The sequence below is a fragment of the Schistocerca gregaria genome, chromosome 7 (assembly GCF_023897955.1).
Source record: "Schistocerca gregaria isolate iqSchGreg1 chromosome 7, iqSchGreg1.2, whole genome shotgun sequence".
NCBI classification, from domain to species: Eukaryota; Metazoa; Arthropoda; class Insecta; order Orthoptera; family Acrididae; genus Schistocerca; species Schistocerca gregaria.
The window spans coordinates 343,792,829-343,815,079 of record NC_064926.1 but is presented as its reverse complement, the minus strand read 5'-3'; the positions used below and the strand labels follow the sequence as shown (position 1 = coordinate 343,815,079).

Genomic DNA, 22,251 nt, shown 5'->3' with positions numbered 1-22,251 from the left:
CCATCGCTCTCAACATTCTAAGTTAATATGAAGCATATGACCATATCAGATCCATTGCTCTCGACTAAAATCTCTTTGTTCCTCCATTCTAAATTTTAACACTTTGAAAATTTGTTCAGGTGTAGCAGAAGTCATGGGATAGCGACATTAACACGCATAGATGGCGGTTGTATCGAGTAGACAAGGTATAAAAGGGCAATGCATTGATGGAGCTGTCATTTGTACTAAGGTGATAGAAGTGGAAAGTTTTCCGATATGATTGTGCCCACACTACGGGTGTTAACAGACATTGAACGCGAAAGGGCAGTTGGAGCAAAACTGCCAAGTTTGAGGCATCACCTCTCACCGTGGACAGGGCAATGGTCGACGGATTTCGCTTAACGACCGACAGCAGCAGAGGTTGCGTAGACTTGTCAGTGCAAACAGGTTAGGTTAGGTTAGGTTAGGTTAGGTCAGGTTAGGTTAGGTTAGGTTAGGTCAGGTTAGGTCAGGTCAGGCGTTAAGGGGCTATGGAGGCAGACGACCGACGCGAGCACGAGAGCGCCTTCAGCGCCTCTCCTGGGCTCGTGACGGAATCGGTTGGAGTCTAGACGGCTGGGGAACCGTAGCCTGGTCGCCTGACTCCCGATCTCATTTGGTAAGAGCTGACAGTCGGATTCGATCCCACGGAGACGCGGACCCCAATTGTCAACAAGGCACCACGCGATATGGTGTTGGCTTCATAATAGTGTGTTGACATGGTATGACTGGGTCCTCTGGTTCAACTGAACCGAACGCTGTCTTGAAAAGGCTATTCTTGACTAGTTGTGGATCATTTGCAGCCTTTTATTGACTTCATGTTTTCAGACAACGATAGAATTTTTGTCGATGACAGTGCATGATGTTACCGGGCCACAACAGTTCGCGACTGGTTTGAAGAACATTCTGGAAAATTCCGGTGAATAGTTTGGCTACCCAAATCGCCCGCCACGTATCCTATCAAACATTTGTGGGTGGTAATCGAGAGGTTATTTCGTGCACAAAATCCCGCACAGGCGATAGTTTGGCAATTATGGATGGCTATAAAGGCAACATGGCTCAATATTTCTGCTGGGACAAGATATTCTGAGGTACCCCATGACATTTGTCACCTTATTGTAAGGACTTAAAATTTTCTTTTCCTTTTGTAGTAATCATAGTACATAATTTATGCAATCAGTTTTGAGCATTCTTCTTAATCTTCCCAATTTGTTTTCTTTTTAGAAAATTACCCGAGCTTTCTGAGAAAAAGACAGTGGTTACTGTCAGTTAACGCTAGCAGTGAGATACTTTTAGGGGGTAGGGGGTTGTGCCTCCCTGACTTACCTTAAACTGGTCCCGGTGGAGGTTCGAGTCCTCCCACGGGCATGTGTGTGTGTGTGTTTGTCCATAGGATAATTTAGGTTAAGTAGTGTGTAAGCTTATGGACTGATGATCATAGCACTTAAGTCCCATAAGATTTCACATACATTTGAATATTTTTGAACTTATCCTAACCAGTATGATATGAGAACGCGGTACTGCTGAAAATGGGTGCGCTTCAGAAATATTTTATTGAAGTAATCGTGGACTGAGATTTTAGAAAAGCCCTCGTTTCGCACATTTCGGTACCCGCACATCAAAACATTTTAATTAATTTGAATCACTTAAAATATAACTATGACACCATCTATTACTGACGAGACACTCTGCTTACGTAAAATCTCGATAAAATCTTACTTGATCACAGATTCAACTTTCAGATCACAGCACGTCCGTTTTAATGTGCACACACGGAAGTGATAGTAGTATCTCACGGTGAGAGACATTTTCTTGAACTGCTTTGGGATCTGAAGCTCCCCTATAAGGCATTATGAGATATGACTACTTACTTATCTTCTTGGGTTCTATCTTGACTATCATACTTGACATAATTCAGAAAATAACAATTATATAGGAAGTACTGCAGATTAGCGTTACGATGATCAAGTTATTGTTGAACCGTAGTGATTTTTGGTCGTTATTCGAGTCAGGTATCAGCCTTTCCGGAAGAATCTTGGATACTTATGAACTTCCACCAGTTTTGACGAACATCTTACACAGCGACTGTTATTTATCACGGCACGTATTGTGAAGGTTACAGCAATTCATGTTTCCTGAAACTGCAGTTGTTATACGTGCTTGGTACATATAGCACTTAAGACTGCCCCGTAAGGCTGAAATTGGACAATCGTGCTGAAGGTAATAAAGTATATACGAGTACTTGTTAATTAACAGCGTGGCAACCATGACACTGTCCTTCAACTTGTGAGTCTGTATCTTGGCTGAATGAGGTCGTGAGTTAACAGTCTGGCGAATGTAAGGTACACATGCTATAATGTGGTGGATGATTTGACTTCATGTAATGTAACACGGTAATTTTATAACAAGTAACATGAGATCAGATGATGGCAGCATAAGACTGTAAATAAAAGAGACTACAATGAAGTCATAACGTACGAAGTGCATTCTTCCTTCTGCAAAAATAGTTCAAATGGCTCTGAGCACTATGGGACTTACCTTCTGATGTCATCAGTCCCCTAGAACTTAGAACTACTTAAACCTAACTAACCTAAGGACATCTCATACATCCATTCCCGAGGATTCGAACCTGCGACCGTAGCGGTCGCGTGGTTCCCGACTGTAGCGCCTAGAACCGCTCGGCCACCCCGGCCGGCTTTCCTTTTGCAGTTTACGAAATTACCGAAACTGAAATACGCGGAGAAACGCTAGAAAAGGGTTTCATTTGATAAATAGAAACACAGATGTACACGATTACATTAGCGTTTAGGTATTCTTATGAGTAGATATTTGCACTTCACAATGATGTATACTGTAATATATATATATATATATATATATATATATATATATATATATATATATATATATATATATATATATATATATATAAACCTTATGTAGATTACGCACCTATTTCTACGTCTTGCGTAGCCTTCCGAGCGATGAAAGGAACGCTGGGATAAAGCCTCAGTGATTCTTTTATGACCATCTCAAGGTACTTCATATTATGTAAGTCCTGCATCGTTGGTTGCCGCTTAGGATCATCTTGAAATAGGTCTCGTAGCTCGGCATAGACTTTTTCCTATAGAGGACGAAAGATTTTCGCCGTTCAATATCGTCAACAGGGGTGATGGTACGTTATGCTACTATTTAAAAGACAAACGAACCTGTATGTCAGGATGATGTCCCAATAAGAGAAGAACCCACGTCATGCCTGCGGTGGTTGTATCGTGGCCCTGAAACAAATGTAAAGTTTTAAATAGAAAAGCAAGAACTATCCAGCTGATCAGTCTTCAATTACTACTGCATTTGTAAGGATGAAAATATCGGTAGATTCCGTTGAGTTTGCGTGTTCAGATGCCTCGAAATCTCATAAAATGTAGCACTCCTTTGATCATATGAAATCAAACGGTACTCATATTTCCATCTAGCATACGCGTCGTCATCGGAAATGGTCCTAGTATCGAAAATCTCTTCGGATATTATTTCAAAATCACCCTTTATACGTCCTGTTGAAATATATCCCTGACTGTTGTATTGTTACCTGATAGTGCTGTCATTTGTGGAGAGAGAATCTATTGCGCCAGATGGTGTCGAATGTGGGGATTTACGAAACATTAATGACTAATGCAGTTACTACTATCAAGCGCTGAATGCGGGTCGTAAATTCAGAAAAGTCCATTGTTGTGGTCTTTAGTCCGGAGACTGGTTTGATGCAGCTCTCCATGCTACTCTATCCTGTGCAAGATTCTTCATCTCGCAATAGCTACTGCAACCTACATCCTTCTGAATCTGCATAGTATATTCATATCTTGGTCTCCCACTAAGATTTTTACCCTCCACGCTGCCCTCCAATACTAAATTGGTGATCCGTTGATGCCTCAGAACATGTCCTACCAACCGATCCCTTCTTCTAGTCAAGTTGTGCCACAAATCTCTCTTCTCCCCAATTCTGTTCAATACGTCCTCATTAATCACGCGATCTACCCACCTAATCTTCAGCATCCTTCTGTAGCACCACATTTTAAAACCTTCTATTCTCTTCTTGTCCAAACTATTTATTGTCCATGTATCACTTGCATACATGGCTACACTCCATACAAATACTTTCAGAAATGTCTTCCTGACACTTAAATCTATACTCTATGTTAACAAATTTCTCTTCTTTAGAAACGCTCCTTGCCATTTCCAGTCTACATTTTATATCCCCTCTACTTCGACCATCATTAGTTATATTGCTCCCCATATAGCGAAACTCATTTACTACTTTAAGTGTCTCATTTCCCTATATAATTCCCTTAGCATCACCCGAGTTAACTCAACTACATTCAATTATCCTCGTTTTTCTTTTTTTGATGTTCATCTTATATCCTCCTTTCAAGACATTGTCCATTCCATTCAACTGCTCTTCCAGGTCCTTTGCTGCCTCTGACAGAATTACAGTGTCATCGGCGAACTTCAAAGTTTTTATTTGTTCTCCATGGATTTTAATTCCTACTCCGAATATTTCCTTTTCTTTCCTTTACTGCTTGCTCAATATACAAATTGAATTACATCGGGGATAGGCTACAATCCTGTCTCACTCCCTTCCCAACCACTGCTTCCCTTTCATGCCCCTCGACATTGTACTAATATACATAAATTTATGAATCAATAACCTCTGTCAAATATTTCCTTCTACGTAATCGGTCTAAATAATAAGTGGGGTGGTGGTGGAAAGTGGGGGGAACAAAGAATCCTACACATAGCCGAGAAGAAGATTACTGCCGAGCCGTAGTTCGTTGCGAGACTTTTGGGGAAGTGTTGGCTGTCAGTGAAAGAAATATTTTACAGCACTTTACCACGATGAAAATCTTGTGAATACTTGGCACACATGGAACCTCTGAAGTTACGATAAAACTTCAAATGGAATACAAGAAGATAAAGAACCTACTCAATCTTCCCACACCACTGCACCTAACCGCCTCAACCGAGGTCCGCACCGTGGAAGACCTACGAAATAGTAACGAAATATGACACAAGGGATTAATGGAAGAAGGTCTAGGACACATCAAAAGCTAGGACTACTTCATCTTGTAAAACCGATGACTTTGAAATCACTAGAATATTATGGATGAGATTGGCTCAAGTAAGAATGGGAGTGAACAGATCCAAAACTATGATGACAGTGTGTAGTTTACGAGGAGACCCTCTGTCTTACAGTGGACAGATCCAGGCCGTGAACACTTACTGGGTTGTGATATACACTCCTGGAAATGGAAAAAAGAACACATTGACACCGGTGTGTCAGACCCACCATACTTGCTCCGGACACTGCGAGAGGGCTGTACAAGCAATGATCACACGCACGGCACAGCGGACACACCAGGAACCGCGGTGTTGGCCGTCGAATGGCTCTAGCTGTGCAGCATTTGTGCACCGCCGCCGTCAGTGTCAGCCAGTTTGCCGTGGCATACGGAGCTCCATCGCAGTCTTTAACACTGGTAGCATGCCGCGACAGCGTGGACGTGAACCGTATGTGCAGTTGACGGACTTTGAGCGAGGGCGTATAGTGGGCATGCGGGAGGCCGGGTGGACGTACCGCCGAATTGCTCAACACGTGAGGCGCGACGTATCCACAGTACATCGATGTTGTCGCCAGTGGTCGGCGGAAGGTGCACGTGCCCGTCGACCTGGGACCGGACCGCAGCGACGCACGGATGCACGCCAAGACCGTAGGATCCTACACAGTGCCGTAGGGGACCGCACCGCCACTTCCCAGCAAATTAGGGACACTGTTGCTCCTGGGGTATCGGCGAGGACCATTCGCAACCGTCTCCATGAAGCTGGGCTACGGTCCCGCACACCGTTAGGCCGTCTTCCGCTCACGCCCCAACATCGTGCAGCCCGCGTCCAGTGGTGTCGCGACAGGCGTGAATGGAGGGACGAATGGAGACGTGTCGTCTTCAGCGATGAGAGTCGCTTCTGCCTTGGTGCCAATGATGGTGGTATGCGTGTTTGGCGCCGTGCAGGTGAGCACCACAATCAGGACTGCACACGACCGAGGCACACAGGGCCATCACCCGGCATCATGGTGTGGGGAGCGATCTCCTACACTGGCCGTACACCTCTGGTGATCGTCGAGGGGACACTGAACAGTGCACGGTGCATCCAAACCGTCATCGAACCCATCGTTCTACCATTCCTAGACCGGCAAGGGAGCTTGTTGTTCCAACAGGACAATGCACGTCCGCATGTATCCCGTGCCACCCAACGTGCTCTAGAAGGTGTAAGTCAACTACCCTGGCCAGCAAGATCTCCGGATCTGTCCCCCATTGAGCATGTTTGGGACTGGATGAAGCGTCGTCTCACGCGGTCTGCACGACCAGCACGAACGCTGGTCCAACTGAGGCGCCAGGTGGAAATGGCATGGCAAGCCGTTCCACAGGACTACATCCAGCATCTCTACGATCGTCGCCATGGGAGAATAGCAGTGTGCATTGCTGCGAAAGGTGGATATACACTGTACTAGTGCCGACATTGTGCATGCTCTGTTGCCTGTGTCTATGTGCCTGTGGTTCTGTCAGTGTGATCATGTGATGTATCTGACCTCAGGAATGTGTCAATAAAGTTTCCCCTTCCTGGGACAATGAATTCACGGTGTTCTTATTTCAATTTCCAGGAGTGTATTTAGATTCGACCATGAACCTGCACAGTTGCTTAAATGTAGCATTGGAATTGCTACATGTAATTAGTACTGTAATATAGAATTACAAAATCATGCTTTTGACACTGATTTTGGAGTTACTTATTTTATTCGTTCTGAATTATGTGTGTAGTCCTGTGATATAAAACGTGTAAATTAATTAGTGAAACTTATCTGTCAGTAATACTTGCATCTCTGAAACTCTTATTTTGCTCTCAAGGTTTAAGTGGAACAGTCAAACAAGAATGGGAGATTTCGCACTGCTGAGGGCAGAGAGTCTTGTACAAGAAAAAAACTCTGGAGAAGGTCACCGTAAGAGAGGTACGCATCACTCAAAATCTATTAGTAAAACTCTGAGTATCAACACTCAGGGTGAGCTTCAGAGAAAATACTGTTATGTTACCGTTTTTCTTTAACAGTCCCGTAACATATCTAAAATTATATTGTAAAGCCATTAAATCGGAATATTAAACAACACCGAGGAACGTGATATACACGTGGCCCATTGATTTTGACCGGGTCAGATATTTCACGAAATAAGCGTCAAACGAAAAAACTACATAGAATGAAACTCGTCTAGCTGGAAGGGGAAACCAGATCGCGCTATGGTTGCCATGCTAGATGGCGCTGCCATAGGTCAAACGGGTATCAACTGCGTTTTTTAAAAATAGGAACCCCCATTTTTATTACATATTCGTGTAGTACGTAAAGAAATATGAATGTTTTAGTTGTACCACTTTTTTCGCCATCTAACTGGCCAACCAAAGTACCATCTGGTTCCCCCTTCAATCTAGACGAGTTTTGTCCTTTGATATATATTTTTTTTTTTTTGGTTTGATGCTTATTTCGTGAGATATTTGGCCCCGTTTCTATCAATGGACCACCCTGTATAACATTAGTGTGACTGTCATCGGCAGAGTTTACTCTTAATTTACAACTTTACTGAAATTTTCATAAATTATATAAAAAAGAGGACGATGAATGCAGAGAAAGACAAGGTGACAGCACCTTGGAGTCAAGTAGACCACCACCCTTGGAGCGGTTGGCGAAAGGTAGCGCCGGGAGACACACACGTCAGTGGCACACAGGCCACCTGACAGCCATACCTAGTGCTACAATTGGCTGGCTGATGCGCTACAGGCAAACATAGATAAATCTTCCTGTGGTGCAAGGTACCCAGCAGCAATCATTTTTACAATCCAGAAGTGGAATAAGAAGGAACGTTGTGCAAAAAATGTAGAAAGCTGTGTTTCCTCCTGAAACCACTAGATGCTACTACAGATGTCTGTAAAATGTAGCGGGGACCCGGGGAGGACCTGCAGTTTTGGGAAGATTTGAAAGGATGGGACAAAAACCAAATATTTATGCAACATATTAACTTCTTGGATTGGCTAATATGAATAACCTGGAGATTAGACACAGAAACTCAACTATAACGATGAGAGCCCACTGGTTAAACACCTCAACAAGAGGCCAAGGAAGGCGAGCACTGTTCTCTAAGGAACATTTTTACCGATTGGTGCTTGGAAAATCCATAGACTAGACCCCCCCCCCCCCTCCTGGAACCACTGACAGCCAACGCCACAACTCCACCTTACCCAGACGAGAAACCACACACACACACACACACACACTCTCTCTCTCTCTCTCTCTCTCTCTCTCTCTCTCTCTCTCTCTCTACAGCCGAAACACGACCATGAACCTCTCCAATAGCTACAACTAGCTCTAAGAACCTCCACATTGTAAACAGAATTTGTAAATATAAATTAAGACTCTACACTTCAATTTTTACCATTCACCCTCCTCTAGGCAAAAGTTTACCTCAATCTGCTCTTACTGCTCTCCGCACTACCATTTTATGTGCTATGTGACATTATTACATTTGAATTAAACAAAATGTATATCAGACTAGAAGCAATACGACCTTTGAGTAATATTATTGTACTACAATTACAGAAAATGCACAGTTTGTTAGAAAGAAAAATCTCATTGTAACAATATCAGAATGAATGATCCAAACTGTAATGTCACTATGAAAGTCTCAATTGTATCGTCAAAATAAAATGTGCACTGAATTGCTTGAAAAATAAGTAAATGAAATTAAAAATAAAGTGTAAAATGCAACAGCTGAAACGAGTGTACAGCAAGCCCTCGAGCAGCCCACACTCCTCCAGCAGAGAAAAGAATAAAGAGTGCACAAAAAAAATTTTAATTCACCAAACTTGGTTTAGACCTGTATATATGCTGAGTCAGTCTTTCCGACAATCGTTACTTTTTCTACCTCTTCACAATATTCCTAAGATTCTCTTAAACTTCAATCTACGCTTCATCATTGCTAAATTGTTATCTGAGCCTATATATACTCTTGGATACGCCATAAAATCCAGTATCTGATTCGGAATGTCAATCTGACCATGACGTAATCCAGCAGGACTCTTCTATATCTTCGGGCCTTTTCCACGTAAATCTCTTCCCCTTTCAATTCTTGAATAACGTATTCGCTATTATTAACTACAATTTATTGCAGAGCGCAGTTAGTCCTCCTCATTTTTCATTCTTACTACCTAGCCCACATTCTTCCCTGAACCTTTCTTCTGCTCCTTCCACTTCAACCACATTTCAATCCCTCAACTTTATTAGATTTTCATGTTACGAACTGAATTACCCATTCAATATGCTCATATAGTTTCTCTGTCTCGTTATCTTCGGCTTGCGACATCGGCATATATGTCCGAACTATCGTTGTTGGCGGTGGTTTGCTGTCGATTCTGATGAGAAGTACTCTATCGCAGAACTGTTCACAGTAACTCAGTCTCTGCCCACCTTCCTATTCTTAACGATTACGTTATACGATTTTCTGATACTGTCGGTATTATCCTATTCTTGTCTGAAAGGAAATCATTGTCTTCTTTCCCTTTACCTTCACTGACCTCGACTATGTTGATTTTTATCAACGCCTGTAAGCAGCAAATGGTCTGGATTTCCTTGTAATTTCATTCCGACTATATAGAGATCAGCTTTGGCATTTCCCTTTCCAGATTTTATGTCCTCCCTATCATATTTGAATTTCTGATACTGTCGATATTATCCTATTCTTGTCTGAAAGGAAATCATTGTCTTCTTTCCCTTTCCCTTCACTGACCTCGACTTTGTTGATTTTTATCAACGCCTGTAAGCAGCTAATGGTCTGCATTTCCTTGTAATATCATTCCGACCATATAGAGACTCAGCTGTAGCATTTCCCTTTTCAGATTTTATGTCCTCCCTATCATGTTTGAATTTCTGACAGCCCAAGCGCCGACTCGGAGAACTTTATCCTTTCGTTGATTATTCAGTATTTTTCTCAGGTCACCTCTCTTTTGGCTGTCCCCTCCCGGGAACCGAAATGGAGACTAATTCGGAATCTTTTGCAAATGGAGAGATCATCATGACTCTTCTGCAGTTACAGGCCAAACTTACTTATTTCGGATGTCTACGACCGCCATTGCCGATGATTTTTATTGGAAATTTAAGCATTGGCTATGTTCAAACACAGGACCCTAGATTTTTGATTACTAGTCAAATATGATACCCTATAACACGGGTACAATCTCTATTTGTTGTATACGACTGTTAAATAAACAAATTCAAATCGCAGAGCTCAGTTAAGAAGTCACTGTAATTCACAAACATACGTTTTTAATACCGATATTAGTGACTGAGTAGCTGTAATGAAGAGCTCGATTGTGGGTCAACTGCTCGATAGTATTGGACGCTATACAGTAAATACAAAATGCTATAAAATGAAAACACTATAAACAACGTAGTAATACAGAAAAATCAGCAGAATGTTTGTACCTGAAGACAGGACATAGGAGGAGGCTAATGTCACAGCTGTTTACCTCGAACATAAACGTGTCCACTTCCTCTTGAATCTCTTCGTCCGTTAGCTTCTGACCTTGCTCTGATTCAGTGAGAAGCATGTCCAGGAAAGCGACGCGTCGTTTTCTCCCTGTGAAAGAAAGTCTCATTATCATTCTGTTTTAGAAACTGTTTCTGTTTACGCTTATCTCATATGAAAGGTAAAATACCTAGTTCATCGTACTGTGGAGTTTTACCATCGATTTTAACTGTCATCCTCGCCTTTTTCTTCTCTTGGATCACCTGGAAATAAATACCTTTCGTTATATCAAAATCTTATTAATGTTCTATTCTCTATCTCATGTGAAGTAGTTGATGCAAAATTCACTCTCAAAGTAGTGAAAGTTAGCACAACACGAATACTTAGATGTAGCATGACTGTTTATTTCTAACTACTAAAGTATAAGCATTTTGTAATAAAGCATACATCGGTGAGCCAAAAAATAAAAATTTAGATATCCAGAAAAAATTACGATGACAAGAACTGTAGTGGCAGAACCTGAGATAGTAAGATGCTGGCATATTGTCATATTTGTCTGGAGCTGTTCCGTCAACAAGCGTGTTGGAGGATGAATCGATGAAATCGACAAACTGAAGACAATGCGAAAGATTCTACTCAAGATTCGACACACAGATGTGAGGACCAAGAAAATGCCATCGTTTCTTTAACAAAAAAATGGTTGAAATGGCTCTGAGCACTATGCGACTTAACTTCTGAGGTCATCAGTCACCTAGAACTTAGTACTAATTAAACCTAACTAACCCAAGGACATCACACACATCCATGCCCGAGACAGGATTCGAACCTGCGACCGTAGCGGTCATGAGGTTCCAGACTGCATCACCTAGAACCGCACGGCCACAACGGCCGGCTTTCTTTAACACATCCTGAAAGTTAAGCAGTATTGTGACAGGTCGAAATGTTTGTCTAGATGATTTAATACGTCGCAAAGACAAAAGTATAAATTTTTCACCGGCTAGGAAACATTTGTCTGCTGCATGAATCAGTATGCCCACATAATGCGATTTAAGTATTCACAGTTTTATGTGTTTTCGACGGTATGAAAATTATTCAAGTCCTCTGTAGTCTCCGCCCTTTGCCTCCTGTCTGGGTAAATGGATCCACGTAACACTGCAGACGCACTCATACGTGTATTACAGCACCAGGATTACCCGACAAGTCCTCTGTATAACAGGAAATAGCTAGATTACATCTCTAGATATAGTCATTGTCTAGTTCAATTTGCCTCTCAGTGAAGAGGAAAAGTGATTAAATGGGCACCATGACCTTCTGTTGAGATCGCTTAGTTTTTATAAGAGGAAAAGACGAAGGAGGTGATGAACAGTGTGAGACAGGCGGCATCGTAAATTAAGCACTACAGAAACTGGGACGAAATGCCAAGAGAACCGCAATTGCTGTAAGTACACTAAACAAGGAAATTGTATTTTTAAGAATGAGTATTGTAATGGAGACGTCGTTCGCGCTGACGGTCACAGATGGTAGCATGGGGCTGTAGGTCTGCACTCTTCCAGTAGCTGTACACTGTCACTGGTAAGCACAACGAAACAGCACGCCAGCTCTAGTCTCAAATGGCGCTGGACAGAAGGCGGGAGCAAAGTCTCTGTCCATTTCCCCGATCTAAGTAAAACCATAATCCCCTGCCAAGGGCGTTTTGTACTTAACAAAGCTAGTATAAAGAAAAACGCAAACAAAACTAATAAACACAGTAGAGTTGCTATCGACAAACCAGTGCGACGGGTTACGGATCGCTTCATACAAAACTGTAAACTTGAGACCCATTATGCCATCTTATCAGCCAGACACTTCACCAATTATTTTAAAAATTTCTATTCCAAATAAATGCGGCAAATGGCCCATACAACCAAGTACATGACTGGAAATCTGGGGCTAAGTTGTAAGACATATGCGCAGCGAAACTTCTACAATTAAAATTTATGTACGTTGTTTTCATGTTTTACAAAGACAAAGAACATTGTGTTGTTCACAATGAAGCTTATCCGTAAAGTCAGAGGTAAAGAAACCAATCAGGTGATAAATACAGACTTCTGTATCATTAGATATTCATGTTACAACAACGGTTTTCTCTAATACATTACAGGCTTGATTCCTGCATATAGCTTTTTTCCTCCCGTGACAGTTACCTTACGATGAAGAGAAGAATTAAAAAGCCATCGCATAAGAGGTATGTGCTGTTATATAGTCCGGTGCCAAGTTCCACATTTTATAATTATGATTGATCCCCTTCCACAGTAATTGCAAGTTGTCGATGCTAATTACCGTGTGGAAGGAGTATCATAGTGAGTGCAAGTAGTCTGCTGTCTTTACCAAGAGGGTCTGCGTGCCAATTGCAATTACGCTGCTCACTAAGCAGACGCGCTAACCATTACGCCACGCTGCCACAGTGGCGTTACGCAGACCACTCTACCAAGCTTTCCACATCAGTCAAAATTCCCATTCATGCCTCTGCTCACTTTGGTATTCTGTTCGTAATAGATGTTTGCGACTTGGAAAGATCTCTGGAACCATGTAGTTTCATTTCATTAAAGCACCTACGCCTGGATTTCAGGCAGGATCTCCCATTTCCTTCGACGTTAAGGTGCCAATACACTTCGAGAGCCTCTGCAAATGGTTCGAATTTAGGGGCAATACCAAGTGAATGGGAATTTGGATTGAAGAAGGAGGCACGCTGTGGCAGTCTGTGCAGATGTGCAAAGCTGCTGTGCCAGAATGGTGTATTAGTTAACGCATCTGCCCGATGAGCGGACACCCTGGTTTGAATTCCGGCCTTGGTGCAAATTTTCGTTCGTCATAGATGGCTGGGACTTAAAAAGGTCTCTAGAACCATATAGTTTGATTTCATCTATAAGCATTTTGTCCCGGACGTTTCTAAAGAAATACACTCATCAAAAAGTATCGCATCACCTCGGTTCCGATTCTTCTGGAACCCGTAGAGAAAATTGGAATAGTGATCAACATAAACATCATTTTCACTCATTTTATTGCTCATGGAAACTACACATTGCATGTTGTGCCACCATACAGTGAGACCTTCAGAGGCGGTGGTCCAGATTGCTGTACACGCACCAGTACCTCTAATACCCACTAGCACCTCCTCTTGCATTGATGCATGCCTGTATTCATCGTGGCACACTGTCCACAAGGTCATCAGTGCACTGTTGGTCCCGATAATCCCAGCCGTCAACGGCGATCCGCCGTTGATCACTCAGAGTGGTTGTCTGATTGAAGGCATATGCGACACTCATCGGTGAAGAGAACGTGATGCCCATACTGAGCTGTGAATTTGGATTGTTGTTGGGCCAATCTGTACAGCGCTACATGGTGTCGTGGTTGCAAAGATAGACCTCGCCATGGACGTCGGGAGTGATGTTGCGTATCATGCACCTATTGTGCACAGTTTGAGTCGTAACAGACGGCCTGTGGCTTCACGAGAAGCGTTATTCAACTTGGTGGCGTAGCTGTCAGGGTTCTTCCGAGCCATAATCCATAGGCAGAAGTCATCCACTGCAGTAGTAACCCCTGAGCGGCCTGAGCGAGGCATGTCATCGACAGTTCCTGTCGCTCTGTATCCCCTCCATGTCCGAACAACATCGCTTTCCTCCACTTCCAGACGCCTGGACAATTCCCTTGTTTATAGCCCTTCCTGGCTGAAAGTAACAATGCGTACGTGATCGAACCGCGGTATTGACCGTTTAGGTATGGTTGAACTACAGACAGCACGACACGTGTACCTCCTTAAAAAATTGTTCTGAGCACTATGGGACTTAACTGCTGTGGTCATCAGTCCCCTAGAACATAGAACTACTTAAACCTAACTAACCTCAGGACAACACACACATCCATGCCCGAAGCAGGATTCGAACCTGCGACTGTAGCGGTCACCCGATTCCAGACTGTAGTGCCTAGAACAACACGGCCACTCCGGTCGGCGTACCTCCTTCCTGGTGGAATGACTGGAAGTGATCGCCTGTCGGACCCCCTCCGTCTAATAGGCGCTGCTCATGCATGGTTTTTTATATCTGCCCGCATCTCGTGGTCGTGCGGTAGCGTTCTCGCTTCCCACAGCCGGGTTCCCGGGTTCGATTCCCGGGGGGGGTTAGGGATTTTCTCTGCCTCGTGATGGCTGGGTGTTGTGTGATGTCCTTAGGTTAGTTAGGTTTAAGTAGTTCTAAGTTCTAGGGGACTGATGACCATAGATGTTAAGTCCCATAGTGCTCAGAGCCATTTGAACCATTTGTTTATATCTTTGGGCGGGTTTAGTGACATCTCTGAACAGTCAAAGAGACTGCGTCTGTGATACAGTATCCACAGTCAACGCCTATCTTCAGAAGTTCTGGGAACCGGGATGATGCAAAACTTTTTTTGATGTTAGTATAATTAATACAGGGCGGTGAATTTTGTTAGCTGAGTTTGAGTTGTTATCCATCAATCAGTTACCTTCCAGCCTTATTTCCTACCTCAGTGTTTGTGATTGACTTCATGTATTATATACATTTAAATCAGTCAGATTCAGTGTCAGTAGTTTTAAACAGCATCCCTAGCTGTTTGATAAATGGTGAGCCGCTGCTCACTCCGAAGCGTATGTGAGGATCGATCTCATTCCTATTTTTCAAAATCAATGATGAATCATACGCAACCAACTGAATGAAAATCTATGACGATACCCTGTTAGGAGTAATAGTGATCGACATTAGTGAACAAGTGGCAGAAAAGCGACTTTTTCATATTTCTTTGACCGTTATAATCGCATTGTGCACACGTAAAAGAGATTACCGTTTAACGCTTCGTCGGTGACGAGGTCATTACAGACAGGGCACATCCAAGACTGAGACAGGATATCGGAATCGTCATTTTCGTAATAACCATACGAGAATTAATTGTGTTTTACTGGCACCTGCTCAAAGAATTTCGGACAGGGTTTGAACACTGCTGATACTCCAGAATGGCAGTCCACTGACTTGGCCGGCCGCTGTGGCCGTGCGGTTCTGGCGCTGCAGTCCGGAACCGCGGGACTGCTACGGTCGCAGGTTCGAATCCTGCCTCGGGCATAGGTGTGTGTGATCTCCTTAGGTTAGTTAGGTTTAATTAGTTCTAAATTCTAGGGGACTTATGACCTAAGATGTTGAGTCTCATAGTGCTAAGAGCCATTTGAACCAATCCACTGACTTTATCAACGCCGTTACCCCGTTCTGTGGATCAATGCGAGAATCCTGGTCATACATCTGTGACAACCATATATGACTTCCAATTGTTCTTCTTCATAATCACAGATATTATTTACAATTTTTCGTGCATACCGATGCTGCTCGACGCAAGTAAACTTACTTTTTGGGAGAATCCATGTAGTACTTTAAGCTGCTTATAGAACTCCCTCCCTGACGGAGATATCCGGAAAACGAAATCGCTCTGCAGCCACGGGCTAAGTATTCTCCGAACTGTGATTTCTCCGACTCTGAAATAAAATAACGAAAATGATGTAGTACTTGTAACACAACTGTTCTCATAACATAGTACATAAATCACGCGGAAGTAATATAAGATACTAGTGATTCGTGTGCTCTAACTAAAAATTGTTGAATTCCCTTAGACTCATACCTTTACTCATGGAAATATTTACACTGGTAAATGACTTGGAGCTATTCTTACCATACGGAATTTAACAATATGTGACCAGAACTAGTGGTATTAAATCACTCAGTTTTATTGATAACCGGAAGAAATAAATATCTTCTAATGTCAGCATACATTTATCTCAATTATAGCAAACCCTGTAAAGTACAACGCTGTGCCGAAGCGAACCTATGATGACCTGTAATGTGAGTAGCACTGTAGTGGATCAAAACTAAGTGAAGCTTCTGAGAACCGTGGGTGAGAATAACCTCTCTGCTCCTCTTCCATCCTCCAGCCCTCGACTGCTTCCCCTTCCCTCCCTCTCCCCTCCCCTCACCACCAACCATTCCTAAGTCACGCCCCCTTTTCATAAGCTAAACTTTTTAGGAAGTAGGTCAGTCAGAGAGCTTCAAAGCCAAAGCAAACAATTTTGCTCTCCCCACCATAGCCCATCACTTTACTCTTCACATTTTTCAATTCCTTCTCAAGTAAGCCATGCCCTTTCCTGGGAAAATGCCAGAGAGCTTCTAATTCAACGCACACGCACACGCACACATACACACAAACAAGCGTGCGCGACACGTACACACGCAAACTGCTCTCTCAGTCACAACCCAGCACGTTATTGCCGTAAAAAGCAACACCATCTTTGTTATCATAATTCGTTCTATGGAAACCTTAGCCACCATCTTGCTCTGCTATTTCGATCTCTAACATTGTGTTCCGGCTTCTTTGCTCCCGTAGTTTGATCTATGATCCCTGTTCTCCCATCTTTTTCTCGTAGTTCAATTTTTAATCTCTGAAGCTGATACAACGTATGTTTACATTCCTATCACTTGTAATCGGTGGCATTCTTGCACGTGTAGTTCAAACTCTTGTCATATGGATATTACATTAGTACGTTGTTCTATATAACACAGAGGCTCCCTCCTGCTCTGTTTGTTCGATTTCTGCCGCCTCCTCTCCCACCCATGCTCTACTACTTCCTATTTAAATTCCCTTATCTGCCTTCTACGCTCTTGTAGTTCAATCTCGAACTCCCAAAGATATTACTAAGTTAGTCTGTTACGTGCATTCCAGAACACCCTTCTTACTCTGCTAATTCGATCCCTGAACCCTTCAGCGCCACTTTTATTTCTTGTAGTTTGATATCTGTTTCCATTCCCTCCTATCTTTGGTTTCTGATCCCTAAGATAGCTTCGCTATGTCGATATTGACCACTGCCGCCCCATTTTTGTCCTTTTAGTTCGTTGTCTTACCACCTTCCCTGCCATCTTTGTTCTTTAAGCCTGATTTCTGACCGACGGAATCGTTACGAAGGAGTTTGTTCTATGCACCCCGCAGCCTCCACCTTGCTCTGTGAGTTTAGTCGCTGACGTCTTTCCGCAGCATTTGTTCTTACAGTTACGTCTCTGAATACCTGCTCCGCCCTCTTGTTCCTTCAGGAAACTATAAGTTAAAAATTAAACTGAATTCATTTCTTAAATAATCATTACGTAAGAATTACTGTATCTGTGAAATCCTGATCCAATGGAAGGGCTGGGTGTTTTATATATGACAGAACTATGTAGTCTGACGGGGTGCAGGTTCCAGTACTGGGGAGGAAGGCTCCAGTGACCATATACGCTGCACCATGATAACCGAACTCTAAATTTGAATGTCACACAGGGTCTTTCAGGTGTGCAGCAAGGGCTGTGTACTTCGTTGTGAGAGGTCCGGCGTCAGGCAAGCAAGTTCCAGTCATTGAGTATGCTGAGATCTGATCTTAGGCCGGCCGGTGTGGCAGTGCGGTTCTAGGCGCTTCAGTCCGGAACCGCGCGACCGCTACGGTCGCAGGTTCGAATCCTGCCTCGGGCATGGATGTGTGTGATGTCCTTAGGTTACTTAGGTTTAAGTAGTTCTAAGTTCTAGGGGACTGATGACCTCAGAAGTTAAGTCCCATAGTGCTCAGGGCCATTTGAACCTGGTCTTAAGACACAGGGAATGATGTACCGGTTGTAGCCGAAGTAACACAAGTTACAACTGATGTTCGAAATAAATCTGAGAAAATCGTTGTACCATTCAGCACATTTGACAAGGTATTGTATGATGATAATAAATCGACTAGTGAGTATATATTTCAATCTGAGCTTCATAGAGTTTCCACTACAAAGCAATGTAAATTGACATTATCGGCAAAAAATGATATACACTTCATGCTCGGTGGTGAAGTAAGAACTATAGTAGGAATAGGGAACCTATATATTTGTTGAGAACTAGATATCAGCTCAACTACCTTTGTAACATCTATAGGGGTCAGAGATCGAACTACAAGGACAAGGCAGTGGTGAGGCTGTCAGAGGTCGAACTATCAGACCAAAGATGATGTAGCGGGGTTAGAGATCAAAATAGAAGAGCAACACGGCAGCTCTGGTGTTCATACTGATTGGCCTTTTCACTTTTTATGGCAGTCAAATGCAGGGTTATGATTGGGAGAGAAAGATATTTGTGTGTGTGTGTGTGTGTGTGTGTGTGTGTGTGTGTGTGTGTGTGTGTGTGTGGGTGTGTGGGTGTATGTATGTATGTATGTATGTGTTTTGCCTCATAAGGTGTCTCTCTGGCCTATGCCCAAGATAAAGGCCTGATTGCAGATGGAGTTGAAAAGCGCAGTACACACATGTGTGTTTTTTTTATGTAGCTGTGTGCTTTGCATAGAATGTGATACAGCATCCCATTGTTCTCCTTGTCTCAGCCCTACCTCTTCATGTAGGTAACCCAACGATCAGAGGTCAATTTCTATCCAGAATGATTTCTAGTACTAAAATGTATTGATATCCAACAGACGAGCATTTCGAGGAGGCTAGTTTTTGTCATAATGTATTGTAATACTGTGGTCAGCTGGAGCGGAAGTTATTCAAGGAAGTCAGCCATCCACTTTCTCGACCACTTACACACAGAATCTGTCTCCATCACAACGTTTTTTGTTGTTCCACACTAAGCGTTTCAGCCACAGCCACAACCTGATCCAAATGAGACCTGAAGCAAACAAGCACTGTATCACATCAGTGTCTGCTTTGTACTTTATAGTGATAAATGTTAAACTCTGTTAACGTCAAAGGAGAGCTAGTAAGTATAATCGTCTATCTGATTGAGTCAGTGAAGTTAGAAAATTTTCAAGTAAAAATTTCGCACCGGCATTGCTGTATGAGAATATCAGTACTTTGTATCTCTTCAGGTTTCATTTACTTTTTTGTGTGACACCGCCAGCATTGGATTACTTAGGTTCTTATTCCTTGCATAGTGTGGAATACTAATTTACATCGAAGAATCTTCTTTTCGTGTCGTGTTTAGATGGTTTATGGTAGCTGGAAAGTTGATTAAGAATGTGGTGAACGTAATTAGATAAATAAATGAAATTACAAAAGTTAAGGGATGTATTGTGATAATGGCTCTTTTTCTTAATGACATTAAGTTAAAATCATCGTACAATAACACCCCAGTATCTAACTTCTTTAGAAATATTATTATATGGAAGAAACAGCACTAGAAAAAATTTACATCAATTGCAGATATCTTGAACGCCTACGTCCACTGGTACCTCATTTTATATTAGTGGCTTCAACGTCATAGCTCTTTTAATAAAGAGAAAGTAAGGAATTTATAAACAACAGCTAAATCTAAGCACTAAGAAAGTGGAAGAAAAAAAAGTATATTTCCTAATTGTGACTGCATACAGACAGTTATCCAACATCTCCAACACTAGAAACCTTACATGTTTTAACTTACTTGAATTCATTGTCCAGTCTTACAACTTTTCAATTAACACATTGGTTACTTTCTTTCCAGTATTTACAAAGTATTTACAAGTTCATCAGTCCTATCATTTCAGGTTGATGTGTACTTAGTTTGACTAGGACAGACTAGATAACAGAATGTATAAATTATTTTTATGTGAGAAGATAAATAAGTGGTTAATATGGACTTTTTGCCTCATTATTAACTAAAGATCAATAAAATTTTCTCATAAAAGTTGTGAACAGCTACGTCTAGCGGCATAATGTTTGTATGATATATTGCTGGATAGAATTACTAAAGTTCTGTATCAGCCCAAAAGCGACAAATGTTGTCAACTCCAATATGAGTGCGAATATTCACCGATTATTTGATGAGGAACGTCTGAGGATGTAGTAGATCAGTAGATCAACAACTACATACAATCAGGTTTTCCGCATGCATCATGGTTATGCAAAATAAAGGGACTGTGAAATTAGTATGCTGTAATAGCTAGGTGAAATGTTTATGTTTCTGGATCATAATTTGTCGAATTGCCATATATACACATTTCGTTTTAACAAATGAGTTCGTAAGTTTCGAACGTTTTTGGTATATCACGTGTACCCCCATGTGAACTGGAGACCAGTTGGTAGTAAATAAGCGTATACCTCCTCCAGCTTAGTATAATTATTATCATAAATACTATTTTTATTATTTATCCGGCATATATTTGGAGTAGATGAATTAAAACTGACGGTAGAAAGATCATTCCACGTTTGGAGCAAGAGTGTAAGTAGAACGGCGATGTATTACCGTTGGGATAAATAAGATTACCTGTATATTGAAGTCACATAAGCAGACTCGAGATTCTTCTGTGCGTTAACGGAAGTTCCCATCGCCGTTTCTGTAAAATTAAGAACATATTTTTCTCATTTGAATAGAAGACTCTTTCCGTACAGAGTTAAATTTTGTTACGTAACTTCATTACCGGACCGAGCGTATAATCCGAATCACAATTCAGGTTAATGTACGTGTAACTATAATGCTCCTGATGATGGTAGCATGCTGTCTAGGCGCAAGGTGCAGATAAATATTAGTTAAAAAGAAGTGAAGCAGCAAAACGTATTTCATAAAACATTCATTCAGTGTGGCAACGTTATGCGCGTGGTAATAATAGTTCCTGTGGCAAATAGTTGTCGAACAGAGCAGATAGCATCTTTCTCGTCGTTATTTATAGGAAACATCTGGCAGGAACAACATTTAATTTCGGAAGACACCACTTTTGCTCTACCCCGATCGAACCAGGAATTGTGAGAACCTTACTGGCCTATTTATACATTCACGGTACGCAATCTGTAGAGTAAATATAATCAAATGTTCTCTTTTGTGGCTCAAAATCATTATTACATTTAAACCTATGTTAGAAGGTGGCTCTAGGTTCTGTGTCGAAACTTGAAGTGATATCACGAGCGTAAATACACTTTAAACTAAGATATAAGCACTATTTACACTTGCTCACGTCTGTTCATGATAAAATATAGTAATAACGCAATTGGAATGGAAGTGCACATTTTGAGTTAAAGAATTACATCAGCAGGCCTTTTAAGAACAATTCTATTGTGTCGATTTTTGTTGATAACACATTATAATCAGCCATTTGTTAAGACTGGGCCATATCTTTATGCAAGGTCTGAATTCCACACATCAAGGAATTTCTTGAGCTTCATACTCATGATGGATCTGCTGATGAAAATATTTATAGAAGATAGGGCTGCGTGCTCGTATGCACTCATCTTTCGATGTTCGACGGTAGTCTTTTAAGTAGCTACCGTCGCTAGCGAACTAAAACTGTAGGTTGCAATTAACTTGTATTAACTCTGCACATATACCAGGGAAAGAACACTGTTGACGTATAACAAGTCCTTCCTTCCAAAAACTTCATTAAAAATTTTAGACCACTTTGTTATGGGGGTGTATACACTGAAAAATGATCATGTCACCAGAGTGCTCTTATTTTCACTAAGTGGGAGGAGTTAGGTTGCCACTGTTCCAGATTTCTACCATTGCCGGAATTGTCAACAATCCCAACTGACAAACGGTCAGTACTAAGGTGTTTACATGTTCAAACTATCATGAAGCTGGTTAATGATTATTCCATCTGGCTCTTAAATGGTAACTTCACTGTGCTATGAACTCTGGATAG

The 22,251-nt window shown here is 41.9% G+C and overlaps 1 protein-coding gene across 1 annotated transcript in view; it reads right to left on the bottom strand.

Moving 5' to 3' along the window:
• LOC126282120 (cytochrome P450 4C1-like) overlaps positions 1–22,251 on the bottom strand; it is an 89,404-nt gene that overhangs the window by 23,613 nt on the left and 43,540 nt on the right. The window contains exons 5-10 of the mRNA XM_049981589.1: positions 20,883–20,952; positions 16,011–16,137; positions 10,816–10,888; positions 10,627–10,736; positions 3,228–3,296; positions 2,971–3,142 (exon numbers count right to left, since the gene is read on the bottom strand). Coding sequence (XP_049837546.1) covers positions 2,971–3,142; positions 3,228–3,296; positions 10,627–10,736; positions 10,816–10,888; positions 16,011–16,137; positions 20,883–20,952 — 621 coding nt within the window. The remainder of the gene's footprint in view (positions 1–2,970; positions 3,143–3,227; positions 3,297–10,626; positions 10,737–10,815; positions 10,889–16,010; positions 16,138–20,882; positions 20,953–22,251) is intronic.